Source organism: Oncorhynchus tshawytscha, linkage group LG16 (genome assembly GCF_018296145.1).
Source record: "Oncorhynchus tshawytscha isolate Ot180627B linkage group LG16, Otsh_v2.0, whole genome shotgun sequence".
In the NCBI taxonomy this organism is placed as follows: Eukaryota; Metazoa; Chordata; class Actinopteri; order Salmoniformes; family Salmonidae; genus Oncorhynchus; species Oncorhynchus tshawytscha.
Window position 1 is genome coordinate 49,618,013 of NC_056444.1, and position 27,691 is coordinate 49,645,703.

General features: G+C 44.2%; 1 protein-coding gene across 1 annotated transcript; it reads right to left on the reverse strand.

The window, feature by feature from the left end:
* Positions 1 to 340: 340 nt before the first annotated feature.
* LOC112215176 (piezo-type mechanosensitive ion channel component 2) lies at positions 341 to 26,425 on the reverse strand. The gene is made up of 51 exons (XM_042299913.1): positions 26,327 to 26,425; positions 26,036 to 26,081; positions 25,779 to 25,938; positions 25,262 to 25,475; positions 24,857 to 25,070; positions 24,106 to 24,274; positions 23,765 to 23,857; positions 23,606 to 23,659; positions 23,328 to 23,469; positions 22,360 to 22,637; positions 21,777 to 22,155; positions 21,382 to 21,563; positions 19,804 to 19,952; positions 19,119 to 19,286; positions 18,296 to 18,328; positions 18,015 to 18,139; positions 17,651 to 17,823; positions 17,292 to 17,468; positions 16,942 to 17,088; positions 16,474 to 16,674; positions 16,058 to 16,262; positions 14,397 to 14,498; positions 14,000 to 14,165; positions 13,563 to 13,806; positions 13,279 to 13,375; positions 12,938 to 13,097; positions 12,683 to 12,772; positions 12,494 to 12,576; positions 12,185 to 12,250; positions 11,769 to 11,881; positions 11,551 to 11,671; positions 11,384 to 11,455; positions 11,111 to 11,277; positions 10,750 to 10,949; positions 10,368 to 10,529; positions 5,991 to 6,263; positions 5,563 to 5,821; positions 5,272 to 5,460; positions 4,983 to 5,184; positions 4,708 to 4,837; positions 4,353 to 4,500; positions 4,035 to 4,249; positions 3,772 to 3,930; positions 3,503 to 3,650; positions 3,118 to 3,306; positions 2,917 to 3,009; positions 2,658 to 2,827; positions 2,298 to 2,414; positions 2,006 to 2,085; positions 1,576 to 1,804; positions 341 to 1,382 (listed from the first exon to the last, which is right to left on the reverse strand). The coding sequence occupies exons 1-51, from the start codon at positions 26,358 to 26,360 to the stop codon at positions 1,130 to 1,132; spliced, it is 8,040 nt and encodes a 2,679-aa protein (XP_042155847.1). The 5' UTR covers positions 26,361 to 26,425; the 3' UTR covers positions 341 to 1,129.
* Between the last annotated feature and the right edge of the window lie 1,266 nt (positions 26,426 to 27,691).

Below are 27,691 nucleotides of genomic sequence, written 5' to 3' on the forward strand. Positions count from 1 at the left end.
CAATTCATCTACCACCCACTAACCATCACACCATATTGCCTCATCTGCTCTTGCTATCACACCTGATATTTTTTTTGTACTTACTGCAGCTGCCAAGTATGCATGTCAAGTATTTGTCATTACCATAGACGTAGAACACTACAGAACTGCAGATTATCAACACACCTTAATACCCATAGTGGGACAATATCAGCTCTATATCAGATTGTCTATGGTCATTACTCTGATAATCTGTAGTTCTCAACAAATAGCTAGCTACCATCACTAGTTTCTAAGATCAGTTTAACTTGACACACTTTATCTTGCAGGATCTGAGTACGTCATCATGTAATGGATGTTCTTCGGGACCAAGAGGATTTGTCATTGTCCCGGCCAACATATCTTTGTGATGGATGACAACGCAAGGGTTACATCTAGATTTGTCGAGAGATGGAAAACTTAACAGAATTGATTTTTCCCCTTTAATTTGTAATTAAGAAAATGAAATAAAACTCCCATCTAAAAATAATTGTCTGCTAGATTAACTCATGTTTTATCTGGCAATATTAACTGTGAACACATGTAAAAGTAAGCTAAAAGCTCTGAACTTGGCCTTCAAATATTTTATTCATTGAATTAAATACTGTACATGAACTACAGTGTGAAATGAGAATGAATACTTTTAGATGAGCTTTTCAGTGGAATGAAACGGGGTCGTGTTCAGTGTGTAAAGTTACAGAATGTTGAGAGAGAAGCAGGTCTGTTCTACCAAATGTATTTCTATCAGCTTTATACAAAACATCTATGATGTTGCAACTAAACTTAAATTAAATAGTTTAACATTTGGAACACTTCTGATTGGCCTATGGTCTTCCATTGTAAAATCATAAGTCACTGAAAAATGCATGCATTGTGCAGGAGTACAATCAAAAGTGCAACTCCAGGGGTGTATTCATTACATCTTGCAATGGAAGCTGTTTGGTTCTTAAACGAAACAGGGAGGGACCTACCTGAATTTGTCCAATAGAAACTAGTTTGTTACAAAACTTTTGAGTGAACGGTTTCTGTTGCAAAATCGGCATGATGAATACACCCCAGATAAGAACCAAAAGCCAAATCGTCCTCTTCATAACAAATGTCATCATGCTCTCTAGTCGCTCTTCTCTCTGGTAATCTTGATCATGGTCTCCGGTGAGCGATACAGGAAGATGAGCTTCTCAAACAGTGTTTCCTCCAGCTCCATCTCGCCAGTCTCTCGCACAACAAAGATGTCCGTGCAGAGCTTCAACACCCGATCCACACACGGCAGCTCCTCAAACATAATTGAGCGGGATATCCCATTGAAGAATTCCCTGACAAACTTCCCGACGACCAGCACCACAGACATGTACAGGCCCACGATTCTGCCGTAGCAAGGTGGAATCAGGTTGAAGGTCGAGGCCAGGCAAGCAACATTATCATATGGCATTCCATGGAAAAGGGCAGAAAGAGACTTTATTTAGCAGTGAGAACAAATCAACAAGTTAAAGGGATATTCCTCTCAAAATGTAAATGGATCCTGGGGAAGCATTGCATGGGTTTTGTTTTTTAACCTACCCCTGTCCCGCAAGAGCATCCAGGCTGGGGGGACTGACTTTGTCGTTGAACACCACTATCTCAATCTTGTGGCAGCTGCTCTGGATGTGCCCCTGTCCAGGAGTGCATTCCTGCACTATCCACCACTGACCCCCCTCTGCACTTCTGTTGTCTTCTGCGCGCTGTAGTTTGATGGACAGGGGCAAGAAGAAGGCAAAAGTCTGCAGGTCCTCAGGCCGATCCGAGTGTTCTGCGGTGTTAGATGGGACAGGGAAGATTTGAATCAAACGAGAAGCAGAGACCATGACATTTTTAAGATCCCATAGTAATACACGCATCTGCATTTGTTATGTTGATGTTCTATACCAGGGGTATTGAACTCTTACCATAAGAGGTCCAAAGTTGAGTTTGAGGGTTCTATACAGTATGATGGTTGAATAGTGTCACTAACCTACTTTCAGACGGGTGGCCATATTGGACACAGGTCCTCCGGAACCTCTGAGGAACTTGGGCAGGAGAGACTCAATGATCCTATCAGAGAGAATGAATGAGAGTTGTTGAGCATATCAACACCAATATATAATAACCGTTGTGATCGTCTCTTTTATAGTTGGGGTTATTCTGAATGTAATAAGTTCCTTTACATCTAGCTTTCAGAGTTAAGGTTTTGTTATTGATGTAATGTTGACTGTGTATTCCAATAACATTTGATGATATAGTGAGAGTGCTGTGATGAGACTCACACAGAGTCACTGCGTGTCCCTTTGAGCATCTGAACTATCTGATCCCTCAGGGTCCGATCCTCATACTTCACAGTGTGTTCCCCCATGGTCTCCACGTTCATCGACAGAGACGCATTCCTTGGGAGGAGGGGCACATGTACAAACTCAGTGATATCACAACCACTCACTCACTGGTCTAGTTGTTTATGGCTGTATCATATGGTGTATGTTTATTTCACCAATCATACGGTCTTGGCAGTTACACAAAGTCAAATAAAGACAGTCCTTGAGCCTCAATGGTGTTAGACCCTGTTCACGTATAACCAACCCAGAGACCTATCCAACGCTTGTTCGTAGCTGGTCCTGCTACACTGCATGTACCTGAGTAGTACCCATCGCAGGGTGATGTAGATATGGGTGGAGTTGCTGAGTTCATGGATCATAGCGTCACGGCTGGCAGGACTGATGCTCCACAGCAGACTGGCATCACTCTTGATCTTTGCAATGACAATGTCCTCGGCCATGTAGTTCCCAAGGAACTGCATAGCTGACTAGGAGAGAATGAGAGATGTAGAGAGAGAGGAGTACGTCAGAGGTCCTCAAACTTGCAACTTGTTGTAGCGAGATGGAGAACACTTACTGGGTGAGTGGCATAGAGGTTGTTGAGCCGGTTGAGGCCTGCAACTGAGTATGGCACCAGGTTCTGCTCCTGGGCACTCATTGTGAACATTGGCTGTGAGAAACACACACAGAAAACCACAGCAGCGTTAACAGTTTCACAGAAGAAGAAAAAACATCACAGAAAACAGAGCGATTGTGAGCTGATGGGGCCATCGCAAACCTCATATCCTGCGATGCTGAGCTGAATAGAGACATCTAGAGGCTGATTGGTCACTCCAGCCACTGACTTGACCAATGACATGAAGAGGAGGGGGAACCAGATGACACTGATGAGGAAGAATATGATGAAGCCACCCATTCCATACTTCACCACCATTTTCTTCTTCTGCCCTGGGATGTGTGGGTATTTCTGTACAAATTCACAGTTCAATACAATTTCAAATCAGTTCAAGTTGAACACAATTATTCTTGATACAAGAATACTTAGTATACTCTAGTGTCCATAGACATCAAATGAAGACAGACAAACCCCTTCAATTCTATAGTGATTCAGTTGGGAACTCTCAACTGCTACCAGCCTATTGGCAGTTCGGCATCCCAGTTACCTTCTCCGACTCCCTCCAGCACTTGAGTATGAAGATGTTGGCATAAATGTCCTCGACACAGATCCAACTGCCCAGGCTGAGGGTGGTGTCGGTCCAGACCCAGTCCATCACGGCACGCAGCTCTATGAGGAATGGAACCAGGCGAAACCTGAGGAGGAGACATGGACAACCCAATGCACTGGTATTATGGGATTATCTAAGACCCTTACAAGGAAATGGATGGCTTTTCAACTTGCCTTTGCTTATCTATCATAGAGCATCAACTGTACCCTTGAAAAAGGAATAGGTTGAGGTAGTTGTAGTTCTTGGTCAGGAAGTTTCCCAGCACACAATTTGGGTAGCCACACTTGATCTGGTAGGCGGAGAGGCCAAAGTAGATGCACTTCACAAAGTACCACAACTGTGCCACCTGGTTCATGTTGAACCTCCTAGAACACAAGAGAATGACAATGAAAAAGGTAAATAAGCAGCTCCTTTTTTAATTTTTTATTATTGCATGTTTATTTACAGAGTAGTAAACATGAACTCTGACCTCTCAGTCACCCCAGGGAGTATGAAAAACATCCAAAAGTGGATACCAAACACCAGCACCACTTGGAAGACACATTTTCCCATTAGGGTTTTGCGGAGGTATAGAGCGCGGTCCACTATCATGGTGCCAAACTGGATGAGCAGCATGACCAGGAAGGCCGATGGGACCTGGTCCTCCCCAAGAGCATCTGTGATGTCAGCACCAGCACTGTGTTTCTGTTCCGACACACAAAAAAAGAAAACAGTAAAAGAAATCCACTAGAAACAAATAGGCCTAAAAGCTTTCCAAATACAATTTTTGACTCAAACAGGCACTTACCCCAAACGCCCAGTATCCAAATATGATGACAATGAAGTTGACAACGTCAATCAGAAACATGAGAGCGTAGACGTCACACACTGGGCTGCACTCTGGGTGAATTATGTCATAGAAGAACTGCCTGATGGGTAGGTATATATGCAGGGCACTGCGAAGACAAAAGATGACCATGGCTGAAAATATTATTTCCTTTTTAAACCAAAAATCGGCACTTAAAGATGCATTCATGTCCAGTCAAAAGTGTTACCGCCTGAACTTGTTTTTAAACAGCCATTTATCACTGGAGATGTGTAACTAAAGTATCAGAACACACCGACAACACATATCAGTACATGATAGTGCACTAAATGCTCACACTTCAATGATAGCAGCTTTAGCCTCCAGCATCCTTTCTCTAATCAGCTTTTTGATGCTCTCCTTCCTGGTCAGGGGAACTTTATTGTGGTGCCTCTTCTTGGAGTGGCGCTTTGTGAGCCGCATATCACCTGCAAGAATATCCCATCCACATCAAGAGACGGTCGTAGTTTCAGGTTGGGTAACGTTTCACATCTGTCACCATTTCAACTTCAGTAGGCTTTCAAACAAATTAGATGTTTTCAGCACTATGCTTATGCTGCTGAATGTATGTACCGTTTATCTCAGTGGAGTTGGCTTTTCCACATCTGCAAAACAAGGACGCAGTCGAGGCCTGGAGAGGGAGGCAGGGCAGTCTTCGCTTCGGCTCGTCCCCTTTTTTTTCTCCTCCACTCATCTTAATCTTCTCCGTCTTCTTCTTTAACTTCTTGAAGAAGTCTGGCATCTCCACCTCTTTGTTATCCCAAAGACCGTGGCACTACGGAGAGAAGAAGAACGCTTTGAGAAGTTGTGCTTTAGTATACCCTGTATGATGTAACACAGAAACCACCATTCCCGCCAGTACCTTCAGAATGGAGCGATGGAAGAACAGAGCCAGCATTTGTATCAAGTCAAAGAGAACATAGCCATATTTCTTCTCTACCCCAATGATGTTGGGCAGAGCAAAGGGCCGGTCTGCATTGATGCCTCGGTAGACCGAGGTGGTCCAGGGGAAAAAGCCAAACTGGAAAAAATACTTGACCACCACAATCAGCTGGAAGAGATAGGAATCATCAATCAACCCTCCATCTAACCGATCAATCAACCAACCAGCCAATCAACATGTCACTCTTTTGGGGGTGCCTGCTGTGCGTACCTCTGTGTAGATGATGGCAGTCATCCAGAAGCGCTTGGTTGGGCGAGGCACAGACAGCATGGCCCAGAGGAAGATGAGGATAGGCAGGATCAGGCTGAGCAGGGAGGCAGACACCATGTGGTTCAGGATGATCACAAAGTAGCACAGCATCTCTGACTTCGACACCATGGTGTTGTACAGGGCAAACACCAGTCTCAGGTGCCTCGGGAGAGACTGGAAAAACTTATCAGACTCTTCAATTTCATCGTCATCAAACATGCTGCAATAGAGGGCAAAAACAGTATGTGAGTATCCTGAAGTGTAAATTGAATATGTGATACTCAACTTTAATTTACTATGAGGTAATGTGACACAACTGAATGGGTCCACTTGACTATACCACAATTGTAACCAGAAAAACCACAAAGTCCCAATCTCCCATGACTGACTTGTTGAGCAGCAGCTCACTAGCCGTGAGGTTCCTGGTCTCACTCAGAGGCCGGGGGGAGTCTGGGAAATCGTCGCACTTCTCATCACACTCCAGATAGTCCAGGGAGATAAATCCCGAAAACATCACAGCTTTTTCCCTCTCTTCCTCTTCTTCCTCCCTCCATTCCTCCTTCTCCATTCTATACTCCTCCTCCGCTGTAGACTCCCCCACCTTTTTACATGCATCCTCTCCTTCACGGCCCTCCTTATCAGGAACAGTATCATCATGGCTGCTGAAAAATGTAATTATAGAAAGTAATAAGATGGAGTCAAAAGACACTATTAAGATAGAGTTTATAGAGGTGTATAGAGAGTGAGTAAATATGAAACAATATATACAGTAAGTCTGGTATACAGAGTAAAGAAAAATCATAAGTGCCTAAGTGAAGTCACCACTTAGATAATTCATTTGATGACACAGTAGTAGCAATACAAGGATATTGAAAGGCAGGATCTATAGAAAGACAGGAATACTTATGGGGGAGTTGTTGCTGTATATATATATTCAGAACCATATCCCTGTAATGCTAAGAGAAGATCTTATGTCAAGTGTTATTGAGGTGTTGTGGTTGCAGGTTCACTTGGCACATCTGGAGCCTTTTCTTTTGGGGTGTTGCTATAGGCCACCAAGTGCTAACAATCAGTATTGAAATAATATGTGTAAAAATGCTTAATAGTGTATGTGATGTAAACAGAGAGGTCTACTTTCTTGGTAACCTGAATATTGACTGGTTTTCATCCAGCTGTCTGCTCAAGAGGAAGCTTATCACTGTAACCAGTGCCTGTAATCTGGTTTAGGTTATTAATCAACCTACCAGGGTATTTACAAACACTACAGGAACAGGATCATCCACATGTATTGATCCCAGTTTTGCTAATACTGTAGAACTTTGTTCTGAAGCTGTATCCGTACTCATTGGATGCAGTGATCACAATATAGTGGCTAAATCCTGTTAGAAATGTTAAGGCTCCATGGGTTGATGAGGAATTTAAAAACTGTATGGTTGAAAGAGATGGGGCAAAAGGAGTGGCTAATAAGTCTGGCAGCACATCTGACTGGCTGACTTACAGCAAGTTGAGTAATTATGTGACTAAACTCAACAAAAAAAGAAGAAGAAACTGTATTATGAAGCCAAGATCAATGCTAAAGAATGATGGGGGAAAAAACTTTGGAGTATAACTGAAATGATGGGCAGAAAGATGGCTTATTCGTCACAAAACCGTTTGATGTTGCCAATTATTTTAATGATTATTTAACTGGCACCCAAGTGGTACAGCGGTCTAAGGCACTGCATCTCAGGCGCCACTACAGACCCTGGTTCGATTCCAGGCTGTATCACAACCGACCGTGATTGGGAGTCCCATAGGGCAGCGCACAATTGGCCCAGCATTGTCTGGGTTGGGCCGGGGTAGGCCGTCATTGTAAATAAGAATTTGTTCTTAAATGACTTGCCTAGTTAAATAAAGGTAAAATGTGGGCAAACTGTGCAGGAAATGCAAACAATGAACAGTCAGCCATCGTTCTCATGCATAAAAAACTAATAAGGAAAAAAAAGCATTGCAAGTTGAAACTGTTTGTGTGGGAGAGGTGAAAAAAGTATTGTTATCGATCAATAATGACAAACCTCCTGGCATTGACAACTTAGATAGAAAGCTACTGAGGGGGGCAGCTGACTCTATAGCCACTCCTATACAGCGAGGGAAAAAAGTATTTGATCCCCTGCTGATTTTGTACGTTTGCCAACTGACAAAGAAATGATCAGTCTATCAATTTGATGGTAGGTTTATTTGAACAGTGAGAGACAGAATAACAACAAAAAAATCCAGAAAAATGCATGTCAAAAATGTTATAAATTTGCATTTTAATGAGGGAAATAAGTATTTGACCCCCTCTCAATCAGAAAGATTTCTGGCTCCCAGGTGTCTTTTATACAGGTAACGAGCTGAGATTAGGAGCACACTCTTAAAGGGAGTGCTCCTCATCTCAGCTTGTTTCCTGTATAAAAGACACCTGTCCACAGAAGCAATCAATCAATCAGATTCCAAACTCTCCACCATGGCCAGGACCAAAGAGCTCTCCAAGGATGTCAGGGACAAGATTGTAGACCTACACAAGGCTGGAATGGGCTACAAGACCATCGCCTAGCAGCTTGGTGAGAAGGTGACAACAGTTGGTGTGATTATTCACAAATGGAAGAAACACAAAAGAACTGTCAATCTCCCTCGGCCTGGGGCTCCATGCAAGATCTCACCTCGTGGAGTTGCAATGATCATGAGAATGGTGAGGAATCAGCCCAGAACTACACGGGAGGATCTTGTCAATTATCTCAAGGCAGCTGGGACCATAGTCACCAAGAAAACAATTGGTAACACACTACGCCGTGAAGGACGATGGTGGCAGGTGTGCGTAATGATTAGACAACTGGCGACAAAGTGCCATAATAAAGAGATGGTTGTAAAGATGGGGAGGTCTGTCCATAATAAAGAGATGGTTGTAAAGATGGGGAGGTCTGTCCGTAATAAAGAGATGATTGTAAAGATGGGGAGGTCTGTCCATAATAAAGAGATGGTTGTAAAGATGGGGAGGTCTGTCCATAATAAAGAGATGGTTGTAAAGATGGGGAGGTCTGTCCATAATAAAGAGATGGTTGTAAAGATGGGGAGGTCTGTCCATAATAAAGAGATGGTTGTAAAGATGGGGAGGTCTGTCCATAATAAAGAGATGGTTGTAAAGATGGGGAGGTCTGTCCATAATAAAGAGATGGTTGTAAAGATGGGGAGGTCTGTCCATAATAAAGAGATGGTTGTAAAGATGGGGAGGTCTGTCCGTAATAAAGAGATGGTTGTAAAGATGGGGAGGTCTGTCCGTAATAAAGAGATGGTTGTAAAGATGGGGAGGTCTGTCCGTAATAAAGAGATGGTTGTAAAGATGGGGAGGTCTGTCCGTAATAAAGAGATGGTTGTAAAGATGGGGAGGTCTGTCCGTAATAAAGAGATGGTTGTAAAGATGGGGAGGTCTGTCCATAATAAAGAGATGGTTGTAAAGATGGGGAGGTCTGTCCATAATAAAGAGATGGTTGTAAAGATGGGGAGGTCTGTCCATAATAAAGAGATGGTTGTAAAGATGGGGAGGTCTGTCTATAATAAAGAGATGGTTGTAAAGATGGGGAGGTCTGTCTATAATAAAGAGATGGTTGTAAAGATGGGGAGGTCTGTCTGTAATAAAGAGATGCTCTGCTTTTTTGGCACCCCACTCCACAAATCAAGTCCTGCAGGCTCTAGTATCTTATCTTGATTATTGTCCAGTCATATGGTCAAGTGCTATAAAGAAAGATCTAGGAAAGCTGCAGTTGGCCCAGAACAGAGTGGCACCTTTTACTCTTCATTGTATTAAAACTATGCAGGCCAGTCTCTCTTGGCTCTCTTCATTGTATTAAAACTATGCATGCCAGTCTCTCTTGGCTCTCTTCATTGTATTAAAACTATGCATGCCAGTCTCTCCTGGCTCTCTTCATTGTATTAAAACTATGCATGCCAGTCTCTCTTGGCTCTCTTCATTGTATTAAAACTATGCATGTCAGTCTCTCTTGGCTCTCTTCATTGTATTAAAACTATGCATGCCAGTCTCTCCTGGCTCTCTTCATTGTATTAAAACTATGCAGGCCAGTCTCTCTTGGCTCTCTTCATTGTATTAAAACTATGCATGCCAGTCTCTCTTGGCTCTCTTCATTGTATTAAAACTATGCATGCCAGTCTCTCCTGGCTCTCTTCATTGTATTAAAACTATGCATGTCAGTCTCTATTGGCTAAGAGTTGAGGAAAACTAACTATGTCACTTCTTGTTTTTATAAGAAACATTCATGTGTTGGAAATTGCTAGTTGTTTGCATAGTTAACTTACACACAGCACTGACACACACACTTACCCCACCAGACATGCCACCAGGGGTCTTTTCACAGTCCCCGGGTCCAGAACAAATCCAAGGAAACATACAGTATTATACAGAGCCATGAGTGCATGGAACTCCCTTACATCTTATATAGCGCAAGTGAACAGCAAACCTGTTTTTTTTTTAAACAAATAAAACAACACCTCACGGCACATCGCCTCTCCCCCATGTGACCTACTTGTTGTGTGTATGTACTGACATGTATGTGTAACTGATAGATGCACACACACACACGACATGTTAATGCTTTTAAATGTAGATAAATTGTAAATGATTTAGTCTGTAATGATTTTTTTTGTCATGTGTTGGACCACAGTAAGACTAGCCGTCGACCATTGGCGCCGGCTAATGGGGATCTTAATAAATAAAACAACAACAAAAACATCACCTTGGTGGAGGGACTTCGCTGTCAAATGAGCCAAGGTCCAGGTTGGCAGTTTTCAGTAGTTTCCGTCTGAGTTGCTCGGCGGTTGGCTGGAGTAGAGGAGGGTCATCCAGCTCATCCAGAGTGGGCTGTCGAGACCCCAGCAGGGTCTCGTCTGTCACGCAGCTAAGACATGACAACAGGGAAACATGGTGACCACCCTGGTCTTACGGGGCCATTTATAAATCCTCCATATAGGAGGTTACAATGCAGATTAACATAGTAATAGAAAATACTACTCCATCATTCATTCAAAAGTAATCCGTTCTGTATAACACAAGACGTCTACGTACGGAATAGAAATTAATTCACTAATCATGACGATAGGTGTTACATCAATGCAGACCTGGACAAGCTGCTACCCCAGGAGATTTTGGAATGGGTGTGTTTCAGCTTTGAGTAACCTCGCGGTGATGAGGGTACAGGTGGTGGGGAGGAGATGGGGAGAACTATGTCATCTTGGTCTTCCAGCGAGGCCAGAGTGCTCTGCCTAGACATCCAGTTCTCATAGAAGCGCGTCACGCTCTCCTGTGACACTTCTTTCCCCTGTCGAAGGCACAGGGGAAAAGATACAAGTAAAAGACTGTCATCACTGCAGGCAGGACATCGTTGAAACAGAGTTCAATTGAGTGAAGTCAAATGGAAGTATCCCCTGCAATACACAAAAAGCATCTTGGAGAGTTAGAGTGGATGAATGTTTCACACACCTTTTTCTGTTGCTGGCCTAGAAGAGCCCTCTCAAAGCGTAGCACTTTGGTGATGTCCTGGTTATCTTTGCAGAAAGAGTTAAGGCCCTCAGTGAGGTCATCCAAAAGGGACAGGATAAACACCCATAGAAACTTGAGTGAGTAGATGATCCTCTGAAATAGGTTATCTGTGAGAAGACGGAGTCGTTAGAGACCTATCAAGTTAGAAGCCGTGCAAGGACTTAGTTAGTCTACTGTATATCCATGAAGGGTCTGTGGAGGTGGAATGTTTACCTTTCTCCTCCTCTTCATCGCTCTCTTCCTCCTCCAACTCGTCCAACTCGTGAGACTCGGCTCTCTCAATGCCTTGGATCAGACAACGACACAAAATAATACACTACTTATTTTGTCTCCATGACAACATTATGCAAACAGCCCCATGCAAACGAGCCCCTCTTTACCTTGCTGTCTTTGCAGCTCTCTCTTTGCCCTCCTCTTCTCCTCATTTTTCATCTTGTTTTCTTCTTTTTTGTGCAAATCCAGGGCTGCTTTGGAGCTTGTGGCCCATGCCTCATAGGCTATCTGTGGAGAAAGGAGGCACACAGTTTGACATCACATTCAAAAACATCCACACACACTATTTTACTAGTCTTCATAGTTTGTCTTTTATGGCCCTCGCCTGAAAAGAAGATTTCTTCTTTAGTGGAGCCTCTTCCTCTTTCTTTTCCTGGACTTCCTCCTCTTCCTCTTCACTGTCACTCTCAAAAAGATGGTAGCCACAGTTGTTCTCAACTGAGGTGAAACGACAGAAGTGTCAGACAACAAAGACGAACTCCTACTTATACATCCTACTTTATACTGTTGCAGTATATAAATGGTTTTGATGACTTGAATCAAAAAGTGAGTATTTATAATGAGATGAAATTAAACCATATCCCATTATATATACACGAGGATTCAGCACCCGATCTAATAAGGTGGAATCAAGCACGTTGTTTATCTTTTCAAGCCATATCCATCCCATTTCCCCATTCAAGGTTCTTTCTGTAACTGACAAAATCGGAATCATGTTAGTTAGATTTATGGAACACTTACCGCCAGGCTGAGAGACCCATGGTTTCCACCATTTCCCCTGATCGTTCCCAGCCTTCTCACTCTCACCTGGAAAACATGTTCACCCATTCATCCTGACATCATAAATGTATCCGTTCATTCAGTGAGAATGACAAGAATAATGATCATGATGAGTTGAGTCTCCCACCTCCTTAAAATGATGTAAAGCAATTTGAGCACCAACTCTAGTAGGGGGAAATACAAAGATCCGGTCAAAGAGTATATGTTTAAGAACTGACCCTCCGTCAGTGGTTAAGGACAACTTCCACTAGCTAGCCCCATGAGGCTCACCCTTTGGCACTATATCAGCAGGGGGCATTGCTGCGTCTCCTTGGCCAGGCTTACTCTTATGTTTGGATTTGATCTTCTCCATCCTAGAGGAAGGAATCAACACAGTGAATTCAAACAATGCAACAATAGCAAACCCATTAGACTGAAAACTAAATGAGAACAAACAAACTGCTGTGGAATAGGTCTTACTGTTTCTTCAGCGTCGCCACAGACTTCCTCTCCATCTCCAGTCTGGCAGCAACCAGTTTCTTCACCTTGGCTTCAAAGAGCTCAGCACCCCTTGAAATAGGAGAGACAAACAACCTATGAAGTCCTACTTTCAGTTGGTACCATTCCATAGATAAACATGACTATTTCCAATAGTACCAAAGTATTCTAAAAACATCTAAAATCATTGATAGGGAAGTGGTCAGTAACTAAATGATGATGATTGTTATTATTAACCTGGAGGCCAGGATCTTGGATGCCCTGAGGTCAGACACCACATACAGGAAGTAGTAGCTGAGGAAAACCCTTCTCTGAGCCAAGAGCACAGTGAAGCAGATCGCATCCCACACAATGCCCGCCTCCCCCTCCGGCAGCTCACACTCATCATCAGGAGCAGCTGGGAACACACACACATATATATATATACACAACTGAGAAGATGCGCACACGCGCGCGCACACACACACACACACACACACACACACACACACACACACACACACACACACACACACACACACACACACACACACACACACACACAGAGTGTGTTAATCGGTATTATCAGTCACACTTACAGACATCATAGCCTTTGACTGTACAGACCATGCTGAAGGCCTGAATGAGCCAGCAGCCATTCTTCAACAGGCTGTCCAGATAAGCACACGAGCCAAGCTGTGGACACACATACAGCAAGACAGATAGCACAGAGGAGAGAGAAGACTGGACTTGAGACAGTGAGTTTGTGAAGTTTGTGAAGCACTAACACAGAACAGGCAGTTAGCACTGACGAGTGATTAAAATCGACTGGGTTATTAGCATAGGCTATCCTAGGCAATTAATAATTAGTTAGCTAACGTACCGATAGCAGGTTCTTCATGCCAATGACGAAGCAAGTGTATCCGATGAGGCAGTCCCAGAGCCTGAGGATGTATCGTACGGGCTTCATTAGCAGGCTTCCTCCAAACAGCATGAAGTAGAAGCAGGCTACCAGGTAGCCTAGGCAGAAGATGTTGATGCGGGTGGTGCCCGTGATGAAGATGAGGCACAGCACTAGCCAGAAGAAGTAGCTGAACACAAACACTTTGGCGATGTCCAGGTAGGACCTGAGGTAAGGAGAGACACATACATATCCATATAACCATATGAGTAGGTCCAAGATTTTTTTTCCAGACCATGTGACCTGACTGGAAAAAAAAAACCTAGTTGAAAATTCAAAGTTTTCCTAATCAGGCCACGTTTCACGAAAACGACAAAGCAGTTGTCTAAAGCCCACGCTAGCGAAGAGAGCCCTCTGACCTGCATTGGAGGAAGTTGTTGACGGGAATGTACTGGTTGAAGGAACGCGGGTCCAGGCTGCGGCTGATCTCCACGTTCTCCCCTGCCATGAGGCGCACGGCAGCCCGGTTCTCCTCCTCAAACACCTGCCACTGCAGCGTGGAGCACAGCAGCAGGAGGTGGTCGTCTGGACACACAGCAAAACAAAATGGCTGCCTTGTTCACTTTTGTAGGAGTTACAGATTGATGGTGTATGAAGGGATTCACAGTACACACTATATGTAGTAGACAATGGCCTGAATCCTTGAGATATGCATGTAACTCATACTTCCACGTAAATCAAGAATGAATGCCAATGTGAGATTTCCCCACAATTTGTGAATTTGGAAATGACTGGGATGAACATCAAGAGACTCACAGAAGATGAAGGAAGGGGAGGGACGCATGGCAAAGTCAGGCAGGTAAAGCCACTTGATGAGGTTGGAGGTCAAAGCCTGACTGGAGGTCCTCCATGGATAATCTGACAGAGAGAAGAGAAGATTGAGAAGTTACGCTGGACAAAAATATAAACGCAACATGTAAAGTGTTGGTCCACACATTTATTTGCATCCCTGTTAGTGAGCATTTCTCTTTTGCCAAGATAATCCATCCACCTGACAGGTGTGGCATATCAAGATGCTGATTAAACGGCAGGATCATTACACAGGTTCACCTTGTATTTGGGAAAATAAAAGGCCACTAAAATGTGCAGTTTTGTCATACGACACAATGCCACAAAATTCTCAAGCTTTGAGGGTGCAGGCAATTAACATGCTGACTGCAGGAATGTACACCAGAGCTGTTGACAGATAATTTCATGTTAATTATCTACCATTAGCCGCCTCCAATGTCGTTTTACAGAATTTGGTAGTACATCCAACCGGCCTCACAACCACAGACAGCGTGTATGGCATTGTGTGGGTAAGCAGTTTGCTGATGTCAACTTTGTGAACAGAGTGCCCCATGGTGACTGTGGGATTATGATATGGGCAGGCATAAACTACGAACAACAAACACAATTGCATTTTATCGATGGCAATTTGAATGCCCCATGGTGACGAGTTCCAGAGGCCCATTGTTGGGCCATTTATCCACCGCCATCACCTCATGTTTCAACATAATAATTCATGGCCCCATGTTACCTATACACAATTCATGGAAGCTGAAAATGTCCCAGTTCTATCATGGCCTGCATACTCACCTGACATGTCACCCATTGATCATGTTAGGGATGCTCTGGATCGATTGTGTACGACAGCATGTTTCAGTTCAAGCCAATATCCAGCAACTTCGCACAGCCATGGAAGAAGAGTGGTACAACATTCCACAGGCCACAATCAACAGCCTGATCAACTCAATGTGAAGGAGATGAAGCAATTGGTGGTCACACCAGATACTGACTGGTTTTCTGATTCACAACCCTACCTTTTTTTGAAGGTATCTGTGACCGACAGATGCATGTATGTATTGCCAGTCATGTGAAATCCATAGATTAGGGCCTAATGAATTTATTTAAATTGACTGATTTCGTTATATGAACTATAACTCATTAAAATCTTTGAAATTGTTGCATGTTGCATTTATATTTTTGTTCCATAAGGAGTTTCAGAGTAGGAATGCTGATCTAGGATAAGTTTAGTCTTTTAGATCATAATGAATAAGATTGTATGGACAGATCCTAGATCAACACTCCTACCCTAAGTCACTTTGTAGATACTGGCCCACGAAAGTTACTCTGGTTTAAGGCCTATGTAATATGCAATCATGTGTGAGAGAAAAATTGCAAGATTATGTTATAATACTTTATTGCATCAAATGGTTGTTTTATGCAACAGAATAGAGGGTTCTTATTACTCTATTGTAACTGTGTGAACTGAAAGTGGGCCTCCGCAAGATAACACTGACAGGAGATTTACGATGTCTTTGGGGATACCGCATTCCAGAGCATGAGTTAATATTTCTGTTCTATATGGTACCAGGGAGAGATGACCCTGTCTGGTCCTGTCTGGACCAAAAATCATTTTGCATATCTCTCCTTACCGACACAGAGAGCGGGAGGGATGCCGATACAGAGCAGGTACTGCAGCACCATGAGTCCTGCAGTGAAGCAGCAGTACTTAGGCCACACCTCCCCCATGGCCTTCCTGCGTCGTCGTGACAGAACGGCCATCAGAGCACAGGCGTGCAGCAGCGAGTAGAAATCCATCCGCTGGCCAATCACATTCACCGCCACCACAAAGCACATCTGAGGGACAGGAGGACCATCTCAAAGAGCTATACAACCACCATGACGACACTACAAAAATTAAAACATAGATTAACAGCAAAGACGACTATAGATAACTTCAGAAGCCGCATTTCAAATTAAAACACTGCAAAGGTCATACACATCTCAAATGGAAGTCAACCGTAAAAGAGGCTATTGCGGCCCCAAGAATCGGTTGGAGCTACTCTACCTCCAGGCCAAACTTGTAGAAGAAGTAGTTGACGAAGTACTTGATGCAGGGCAGGATGCCATGGTCCAGGTGCTGGCGTGTGATGCCCTGGAAGATAATGCTGAAGGTGGGGACCTTGAGGTTGTTGTGAAGGCGGTAGTAGAGCTGGTGTCGAGAGACCGTCACCTCAAACACCAGCAGCCCCAGCACCGTCAGGTGGTTCTGACGTCAAAGAAAAACACAACCGAAGAACACTCAGACCACTGAACTATAGAACCACAGATCAATGAAGCTTCCACACTAATAATAGAGAGGATATTCATTTACATGTGCCGTATTTACCAATATGCATTAATCTGTTATTAATATGCATATATCTCAAAATCTCTCTTTCAATTAATTTCATGGTTATACAGTGCATGGCAGGATTGACAAATGACGTCGATATTACTGAATAACCACGGACACCGAGTAAGAAGCTTGTCTTACGCTGAGACAGGGCAGGATCCTGTCTTCACACTTGCGCAGGGCTCCACACCATATGGCTGGGTCAACAGGCTTCACATACAGCACAGACCTCCTCAGCAGCTCTGCCATGTTCCTCTCCAGCCCTGTCCCGTTAGCTGACACCAGGCTCTGACACACAGAGACACATACTACTGTAAACGTAGATAGTCACACGTACGCAAGCATTGCACACGCACACACAGTCAATTGTATCTAAACGATGACATAATCCCCTTGGGAGCCAACCATGACTGAGTATATATTGCTGTGCCTGTGGAATAATTAGTGAATATTTGGTCAGTGTTTCGCATGCTAGTGGTAAGTGAACTCACAGCGGTGCAGTTAGAGGAGTACTCCAGAGGTTTGATGACCTTGAGCTGGTACAGCATCTTACACACCACCATGACACAGGCCCAGACCGAGGACACACTGGAGGCGATGGGGCGGAGCCGGGGGAAGGGCAGGGCGAAGGTCCACAGAACCAGGAACATGAAGTTCATCAGGGACACCTTGGGCACAAAGAAAAAAGAAAGAAAACAAATGTTTTGTGCAGACGCCCTACACTGCATAACATATTAGGTGGTGAAAATCAGGGCAGTGTAAATGCAGTAAATACAATATAGAAGGTACTATAAATGGGGTCACGGTACAATAGAATGTGGAGTTCAAGGGTCACATAAAGACATCTGACCTCTTGTAGGGACACCCAGATGATGCCAGTGGAAACAATCTTGAGGCTGTGAACCTCCAGCAGCCTCCAACCCATCTCCTGAGCCCGCTGGAAGAGAGCCAGAGCCTGGAACAGCAGCAGGCTGGCCCGGTCCACAATCAACCCCCACTGGGTAAGACGCTCCTCTGGGGGAACTGACAGACACAAAAAGGACATCAGACTCAAGGTCAGATATAAGGTCAGATATGAGATCTGAAATGCTGTGTTAGATTTCCCAGACTTTTGTTTATGTGGCATGTTTTGCTTGTACTGTCGTTGTGCTGTGAAAATGTACTTTTCGTACAGTAAATTCGAATCGGAATCTCAGCGTCTCAGTGGCACACACCTGTTCCCCCCTGCTCCTCCTCGGGTTTCTCTGATGAGGCAGACAGTCCATCATTCTCCAACGTGTCCTGGCTCCCCACACGTTCCGACTCCCCACTCGTCTGCTCGCTCTGCTCCTTCGCCATCCTAGCAGAAAGAGGGTAGGCAAGTCCATCGTGGATGTAGTCATTTTAATACATTATACGGTATGACAACATTATATATATATATATATATATATGTGGTTGCAATACATGGTCTGTTTTCATCCACGTAGAGGAAGAAAGTGTATGAAGAACGTACCGTTTCTGTAACTTTTCAACGTTTTCTTTCATTCTGAGGAAAAACAAACACCAGTTAAACACTGCACTTACAGTGGTAGAAATCCATTCCATGAAATAATCTGAAAAAGATGTATTTTAAATGAGTCCGAATTCATGACGGACGGATGGAATGAAATGATATATCTGCACGCTCAAAGGGTGCTGCTTTCGCCGTATAACGGCGCCGACGTGTTATCATACCATGAGAGGAACCTATTTTTACACTCCTTGCTTTGCTTTTGCCTAACTACGGTTGTTTAAGATGACTCAAACTCTGAGCAATCCACTGTGTGAAGCATGCCGTCCACGGAGACAAAAATACAGCTCTTACATGTCAGCTATCACATTGACGGAGTTCCTCAGCTCCTCCTCTCTGGGTGAAGAGATGGACAGAACGGATGAGACACAACAACATAGAGGAGATGGGTGGAGAATGACAGAGCTTGTTTTTCCCCCCAAAAAGGAAAGAACACCCCAGCAAGTATTACACCATTTTTTTGGGACCAATCAGGTCAAAATGTTCAATGTCTCTCTGCAGCACAGGAGGTTGGTGGCGACTTAATTGGGGAGGACGGGCTCGTGCTAATGGCTGGAGCGGTTTGATACCGTTCCAGACATTACTATGAGCAGTCCTCCCCTCAGCAGCCTCCACCGCCATTGTACATATTTTCTTTTATTAAGAAAATGTATGTCTCTAAAAATACCAGTTGACACGAGAGAAACACTTCAATGGACTAATATTTCCCTCCTCCCTGATATAAAGTACATTATCCCAGTGGTTGCGATCAGGTAAGCTGTCCCACCTGGTTGGTCCGTGGTGGACAGGTACGTTATCCAGGTTGGTGAGATCCAGGAAGTCCTGGTTGAAGTAGTGTAGCTGCAGGATGCAGGCCAATAGGAAGGCTGCAGGGAGGAGGATCCGAGCAAACAGCTCCACAGTATCATATTGCTCCAACCCGAGATCACGCAGACTAGAAGACAGAGCGGGACAGGGACAGCACTGAGCGAACAGATGTAGGATCTTAATTTTGAGCCAGTTTGCTACAGCAGCAAATGTGAATTAGTATGTGGATTATGTGGACACTTTTTGGTAGGGGTTGATACATTTTTCTTTAAAGTCAAGTCTGACAAACTTAAAAGAATCCTTTTTAAAACTAAAATACACCACAAGTTTGCATTTCCTGCCGTTCAGGAAAAATCGCAGCAACAAAATAGTGATAAAATTAAGATCCTACTACATCTGTATAAGAATAACTCAGTCACAGTATGCAAAGACACTGTGAATCGCAAATGTTCCTTAGCCATGGACCATCAGGGAGAATTCTAGACATAGGGTACAAGATATGAGTAATTTTGCACCAATGAATCAATCAATCAATCAATTAACAATGTAGTACATCAAAGTCTTGGGCTCACTACAACAATATGGAGGCATAAGCTGTGTTGTGAATGTACAGAGTTGGCCACAGTGCCACCATGCCCACTCACCCTTCCTCAGACATGCCCATGATCTGTCTGAACAGGCCAGAGACAGTCTTGAACTGGTACATGTAGATGGCAATCAGGACCACCATGGAGTAGCCCACCACCACCGCCCAGAAGTACTTCAGCACTCGCCTCCACACGTCACAACGGATCTGAGGAATGGTAACATAGATCCCATGATGCTAATCAGGTCAAATCACTATGAAATTTGTCTAGTAACCGAGGGAAATCACAGGGTTAGGTTGATCTTTATAAAATAACGTATTTTACTGTTAATATTGCTCCCCAGGATTTTTGGTATACCAATAATCAAAGGTATACCAATGACCATAGCGAGCAATATTAACAGTAAAATATGTTACAAATTACATATGACAACAGGCGACCACAAAACAAGTTGCCTTGCCATCTATTTTTATTTAACTGATACTGTGGAGTCAGTTAAGAACAAATTCTGATTTGACAGCCTACACCGGCCGAACCCGAACGACACTGGGACACAATTGTGCGCCACCCAACCACAGCTGGCCGTGACACAGCCTGGATTCGAACCAGGGTGTCTGTGGTGACGCCTCAAGCACTGAGGTGCAGTGCCTTAGACCGCTGCGCCACTCGGGAGCCCATCTATCATCAGTGTCTTTCAAATTCAAAATTGACGAAGTGAAGTTTCAAAATGTCAAATTCAACATTTGTTTACGTAAGAACACCTACGTCTTTTACTCAATTGCTGTTTATTTCCCCTCAGTCAGCCAGTGTGTGAAACAGCGGTGCTGCTGGCACTGATAAACGTCAGGTTCATATGGGCTTTCTGACAGTGTGTGTGCTGTGAGGTCGTAGCTCGGCCATTAGGTAAGTGGTCAGCGCTGAAAGGTCAGCGGAAATACCAGACGGGGAGGGAAACCAGGAAAATGGCCGCGGAAATGTTTTGTGTCTGTGTTTACGAGGTCGGATCAATATTCATAACGGAAGCTCTATTGATAAGAGTTTAGAGCCTTTGGCTGTTGTTGAGGTCTTGGCCGTAAGGCCGGGCGGTAAATGTGTCATACCGATAGTGAGGTCAGTGATAAGATAGTTGCATAGTCAGAGTCGGATTAATCTTTCGGGTAAACCCACTAATATAGCTATTGAACGAAACTATTCCACAGCCACTATGATTGTTTGTTTGACACAATCGTATCTTTCACAGAGTACATTTGTTTCTCTCTCCCTTCCCTTCTGAAAAACATCCGACTGTTTATAGCGTCTCGTATGTGTGATTTACCATGTGATTTACCGCGCACACTTTTATCCAGAGCGACGTACAGGAGCAACTGGGTTAAGTTCCTTGCTCAAGGGCACAACGACGGATGTATCACCTGTCGGCTCGGGGATTCGACCTTTCGGTTACGGGCCCAACGCTCTTAACTGCTAGCCTACCGGCCACCCTGAGATGTGTGCAATCTGGAGGAGTTCAGTAATATCCGTTGTTCCCTGGAACATGGACAGTAAAGTTGTACTGTACATTGTATATCATGTGCAGCATACACATCACCACTGACATACACCACAACACTATCTAGGAGTCATATATATGAGGCCCACCTGGTAGAGGACGACACAGAAGAGGAACAGCACGATGTAGAGGATCTTGTAGACCATCACCTTCCCGGAGAAGCTGACCACAAAGAACATGGAGCAGCAGAACAGGATCCAGTACTTCACCAGGTTTCCTTTGACCGCTGAACCCAGCATCTCCATTATGGGAGAGGTTTCACCTTCATCCGCTGAGGGAGAGGAGGAGCACAATGTAGAACATGTCACCGTACCTGGGCCAAGGTTCAAACACCTATGAGTTAAAGAGCACTGTTAAGTGAAGCTTGTTATAAACACCAAGGAATAATATCACATCCATTTCTAATGCATCGTAACTGAATTCGAGAACGTGACGTTATCAATGTAAAGCCATAAAGGGTGCATATAAAGAGAGGAGTCCATACGTGGGAGTACTTTCACTTCTTCCAGAGACTCGTCAGACTCCTTGAGATCCTGCTCTTCCTGTTTCTCCTTCTGTTGTTGCCGGAACAGCAGCCAAAAGCTGAAGGTGTACAACACCTTGCCTCCCAGGTGGATGCAGGGTGCTGGGTAGATGGCCATGTCAAAGTCCACCAGCATGGCATGTGGCAGGCCAGGGTACAGCTCATCCCGCCGCAGCCTCAGGCCGCTCAGGAAGGCGAGCAGCAACAGCAAGGTGCCGTACACCGCCAGGAAGGGAGCGCTCATCATGGCGTAGCGCCGACGGTCACGCATCATCCAGATCACACACGACCACACCAGCAGGGCGAACGTCAGCCAGCTGTTATAGGTGATGCTCCACACCTGAGTGGTTGAAGGAACACAGGAGGCATGCCACACATCTTATAGTCATACCCATGTTCATGTTTAAAGATTGCAGGGTAATGTGAAGGTAACGTAGCTCTATTCAGTTAGACTTTTAAAGGAATTGTTTTCAGAGAGTTAATTGTTGAATGACTATTGTCTACACCAAAACTTTAATAGCGTTGTGGAAAGGAAGTGGTTTACCATCATGATGATGAGTGCGCTGATGTAGCTGTGCTTCATGATGAACAGGCCAAACACAGCCAGTCCACTGGGGCCATTCTCTTCCTCGCTCATAGACACCTCACTCATCCCCTCCCTCATAGACACCTCACTCAGCCCCTCCCTCATAGACACCTCACTCCTCCCCTCCCTCATAGACACCTCACTCCACCCCTCCCTCATAGACACCTCACTCCACCCCTCCCTCATAGACACCCCACACCTCCTCCCCTCCCTCATAGACACCCCACTACCCCCCCCTGCCCTCATAGACACCCCACTCCTCTCCTCCCTCATAGACACCCCACTCCTCCCTCCCTCCCTCATAGACATCTCACTCCTCCCCTCCCTCATAGACACCTCACTCCTCTCCTCCCTCATAGACACCTCACTCCCCCCTCCCTCATAGACACCTCCCCTCCCCTCCCTCATAGACACCTCCCCCCTCCCTCATAGACACCCTCCCCCCTCCCTCATAGACACCTCACTCCTCTCCTCCCTCATAGACACCTCACTCCTCTCTCCCTCATAGACACCTCACTCCTCTCCTCCCTCATAGACACCTCACTCCTCCCCTCCCTCATAGACACCTCACTCCTCCCCTCCCTCATAGACACCTCACTCCTCCTCTCCTTCTCTCCAACCTCCTCCGACTCTGAGAGAGGAAAACAGCAGAAGATGGAGTTTTGGAAAGTTGTTATACCATATAATTGTCATATTTTAAGGATATATTGTATCAGTTTCTACACTAGTGATGAAGATGTATTCAATATTCAATTCCTACCATATATTCATGACTGGGTAACATCAAAATATCCAGGTGGATAAAAAAAAAAGACTTCCCATAAGTCAAACCTTTCGTCTATAACCTAACATTGTGGCAATTCTACCAAATAATGGACCCTGGAGTAGATTTGACTTGGACATTGGCAAGGCTGGCAGGTACATACCTTGTGAGGGTGACAAGTCTATTCCTTCATATTGTGGTGGAGGGTGGCAGTTTGCATACCCTGCCCCTGGCCCTCCCAGCAGTAACCCCATCTCCTGACCTCTCAGATCATGCCATGAGCTGCTCATCAGTAAGACCATTGGCTGCAGAGGAAAAACAGTGTGCTTAGGAATTTTGGCTTTGAAGAAAAGTGATGCACAAAGAAAGTACGGTGTCTAACCAGACATGTAACGTCCCGTTAAGGTAGTTATGACAACACATTGGGAGAGCAGAATGTACCTCCTGCACCTCCTCATCTGGCATGTAAGTTTCCTCATCCGTACTGGTCAGTAGCTGCAAAATAAAAAATACAATTGTTCCAGAAATCTGTAGAAAATCATGATGGTAAAACTGCAGGAGAATGTAGAAGAAAAATAGAACTGTAGTAGATTTCAAGACCTCCAATCTGTCTCCTGAGATGAATAAGATCTTGGAGAAGCTGGGGGGATCCTCTGGGATTTCTACTGGACTCTCAGACTTCACCAGAGTATCCTAGCAGAAATACACAGACAGCACCATGAAATGGCTGACACACTTAACACTTCCAACAAAGGATAAACCAGCAAAGTTTTATTTAATCCACAAGACATTGACAGCGGCTGACATGGCACCCTATTCACTATATAGAGCCCTACCCCATTTACAGTAGTGCACTATATAGGGAATAGGGTTCAATTTCAGATGCAGCTGTTCACTATGAAGGTCTTAGTTGCATTAGAGTCTCAGTCTAGGTAAAGTACCTCTTCTTCAGGGATGTAGACCCACTTGTGCAGCAAAGCCACCATTGTGTAATAGAGGAGCAGCAGCACCATGGGGTTGATGAAGACAGGCCAGCTGACATCTGCCTGCAGACCCAGACTGTATGGCTCAGTCTCATTGGTCTGGATGAACGCTGTCATACCAAACAGCCTGAACAAAACCAGAGGGCGATTAATCTCTTGGGACAGACCACGTAAACAAAAATGGGACCATAGATCTCTCACGATACAACGGAATGCGTGAGATAACGAGCAGTATTAGTTCCGGTGCTTCGGACAAATCATGATTTCCCAAGCGTTAGCATCTTTCAAATTTTGGAAAGGGAGTGGACATTTGGCCCATAAACTTGTTTGCTCTTTGTTCCGGTTCCGATCTCTTCTCTTACTACATATAGCCTCAGCACTTAATCGAGCATCTGACTAATTACGCAAGACTTTAGTTCTGGATAGACCAGATTGGTATACAAACAACATTCACAGTAGATAGATCAAGTATATACTGAAATTGGAAGATGGGCATGTATTAGTTTATGACAATTAATTAACAATGATTTGTATATGCCTGTGTCCAGTGTAATAGAGTGTGTAATTATTTGGTATTTTGACAAGTGTGAATAAATACAATCTGTTTTTTCAGCCAGCAAACCAATATGGTTAAAAGGACAGTGTGTATCTGCACAGTCAGCATCCAGCCAGTGTCCAGCGTTGCTACATCCTGGTCCCGTGACCCTACCTGGCGTAGATGTCCTGTGGGGGTACGATCTGTTGGGCCAGGGGAAGCTGGTACAGGTAGAGGCACAGCAGGTGACCAGCGCTGAATATAGCCATCATCACGCAGAGGGTACTGAAAAACAGCAGGCTGAGGGAGCGGAGAAACACCCACCACCACACCAGGCCCAGGAATGTCCCGAAATACACTGCCGAAGTCAGGGAGGGTAGGGCGATGCCTGGTACAGTGGGAAGAGGACCAGTCAAGGGGAGAAAAGAGAAGATTATAGTACTGTGCGGGAGCAGATAGTAAATGTGTCTTATTTTGGCTGAGCTGGACAGCAGAGAAAGCTGAGCCAATGCAAGACTTTAAGTCTAGCATGCAAGACAAGTACATGAGAGTCCAAAGTGGCAGCCTTTTGAGATGTACCTGCCAGCCCCAGTAGTATGGTGACCACTACTTTCCCTGCTGTGTTCATGATGGCCGACAGCAAGAGGCGCAGTCCAAGGGCAAATGCAATGAACTTCTGGACAAACTGAGGAGGGGTTACCGGCGCCGCTGTGATTTCATCTGAGTTGTCACAGGACGAGCCATCTGTGACATCACTTTCGACTTCAGACTCTGAGTCGGACATCTCCACATCCTGCTTTGTCAAAAGAGCACAAGTTTGGTGGACAAGAAGTTGGTGTTGTTTCATAACACAATTTGACTTTCTAACAGATTCAAGCTGATGGAGGACCATCAGAGTAGAGGTGCAAACCACTAGAGTAGAGGTGCTGACATACTGAGTGAGAAGGTGAGGCACTCTACCTTCACATTCTTGAAATCCTTTACAACATATCACCATGTATGATGTACTTTTCTAAAGCTCTCAGGTAAAACAATAATGGTAAAACTATGCTGTGAATTGAACAAAAGTGGCAGATGAAATTGGCCATGTGGATACCTCAGGGTCAGAGGGTTTGATGCAGTTCTCGTGGACATTAAGTTGTGGCGCGGGGCACAGCAGCTTCTTGACCAGGCAGAGTATGAAGAGCCCAGACAGGAAGAGCCCCAGATCAGGGGCTAAGAGACGCAAAGTGTTCCCTGCATCCACCAAACTGAACCTGGGGACAGAACACACAAGACAATCTGATGAACAACACCTGCATTAGAAACACCACCATAGTCTGCTTTAAAAAAGTCAACAAAATGTGGCCCTACCGTACAATGCCCAAATGGTAGAGAACATTTTCCCAATGTTCGTTCTCTGTTGAACAACACAAATATTTCAGACAGAAGATCAAGTTTAGTCATATCAGCAAAATGCCAAAGCAACATCCACCCCCATCAAATGTTCATTGAATGAGTAAGTAATACGTTCATCATACTCTTCGTGTATTGAAATGCTTAAACACACTTCTTCGGCCTCTATTTTGGGCGGTGTTCCGCAGCATCTCTGAGTAGTCTGTTGTTAGTGGCTTCGTGAGCTGATAGAGGCTTGTGTTATCTTACCATTCTGAGGTACGTAGGCAAAAGTGATCTGCATGAAACACTGGAGAGCCAGAAACGTCACGCTGGTAGAACAGATGAGCAGCAGGAACTTCCCTGTTTTTCCTTTAGAAATACAAGACCAGAGACACAGATTAACAGAGGTAGAAAATAATATATGTTCCTTTTTTTTTGGAGAAACAAAACATATTTCTTCCTTTCAACATGTCAAAGACACATACAAAGCATTCAGATCAGACAGCCTGTATTCTGTTATCATCCATACGGGGACCACTACATGTAATTAGGCTGTTACTTTTTATGGCCTTTTTCTACTCCATTTTCCCCCTATCTTAATGGCTGAGGATAGTGGTTGAGTCTACTGCTGCAATGCAGATCCCATTTGTCTCTATACTTACAGAGAGTGAGCTGTGCATGGCTTCAATGTGGAAATATATATTATATTTAGGTTTTTAATCCAATTAACTGGGAAACAAGCTAATGTTGCAAGAAAATAACAAATGTTTCTAAATATGACTCTGGCTCGCACAAGCCAAGGCTCGTGCAAGGCTCCTTACTTTTGCTTGTAAATATGAGGGTCACCGGCAACATTTCATGATGGGCATATGGATAAACGGAGGGGGTTTTACGCACGTCCAAAAAAAATATGATTAAAAAGGGGGAAGTCCACTCACTGTTTTTTTGCTCCCAAACTTGATATTTTAATAAAGCTTTGGTGATTAATATTTATTTCAACGCAGTCTCATGAGACAAACCATTTATTGATAGGCTGCTATTTGGCGAATGCGTTGGGCAGGTAAAAAAAAAACGCCTTAATTGAGGGGAGAGGCTTATGCTTGGTTTTTAATCAAATGAAACGAAAAACAAGCTATCTTTTTTTAGAACAACAGAAATATTTCTATATAGAATGCGGCCATGGCAGTGTGTGCACACGCATGTCTATACAAAATACTAGGCTCCTGTCAATTGTATCATTCACTGCCTATGTGCGAGGCACATTCAAAAAACAAATCCGCTGTTGATATGGCATTATACTGAGTAGTTTGCAGGAGCGTGTCTTTGATAATCGGACGAGTGGTGCTTTTTGAAAATGGGGATGGATTGTCTAATTGAACCAGCGAAATTAACTATGCAGTTATGTGAATTGTGAAGCATAAAAAGCACGAGGACAAGGCACACTCAGTAGACCATTTAAAACCCCATTTATTTATAGGCTACTTGACTAATGCATGGCCAGGATAAAAAAAAAGACGCCCCTATGCCAAGTTGTTAACCTGCTTTGATTAATGCTTGGTTTTTATATCTAATTAAATTAAATGGGGGAATGCAAATGTTTTTTTTAATGTTGCTTAATACCAGATTCACGGT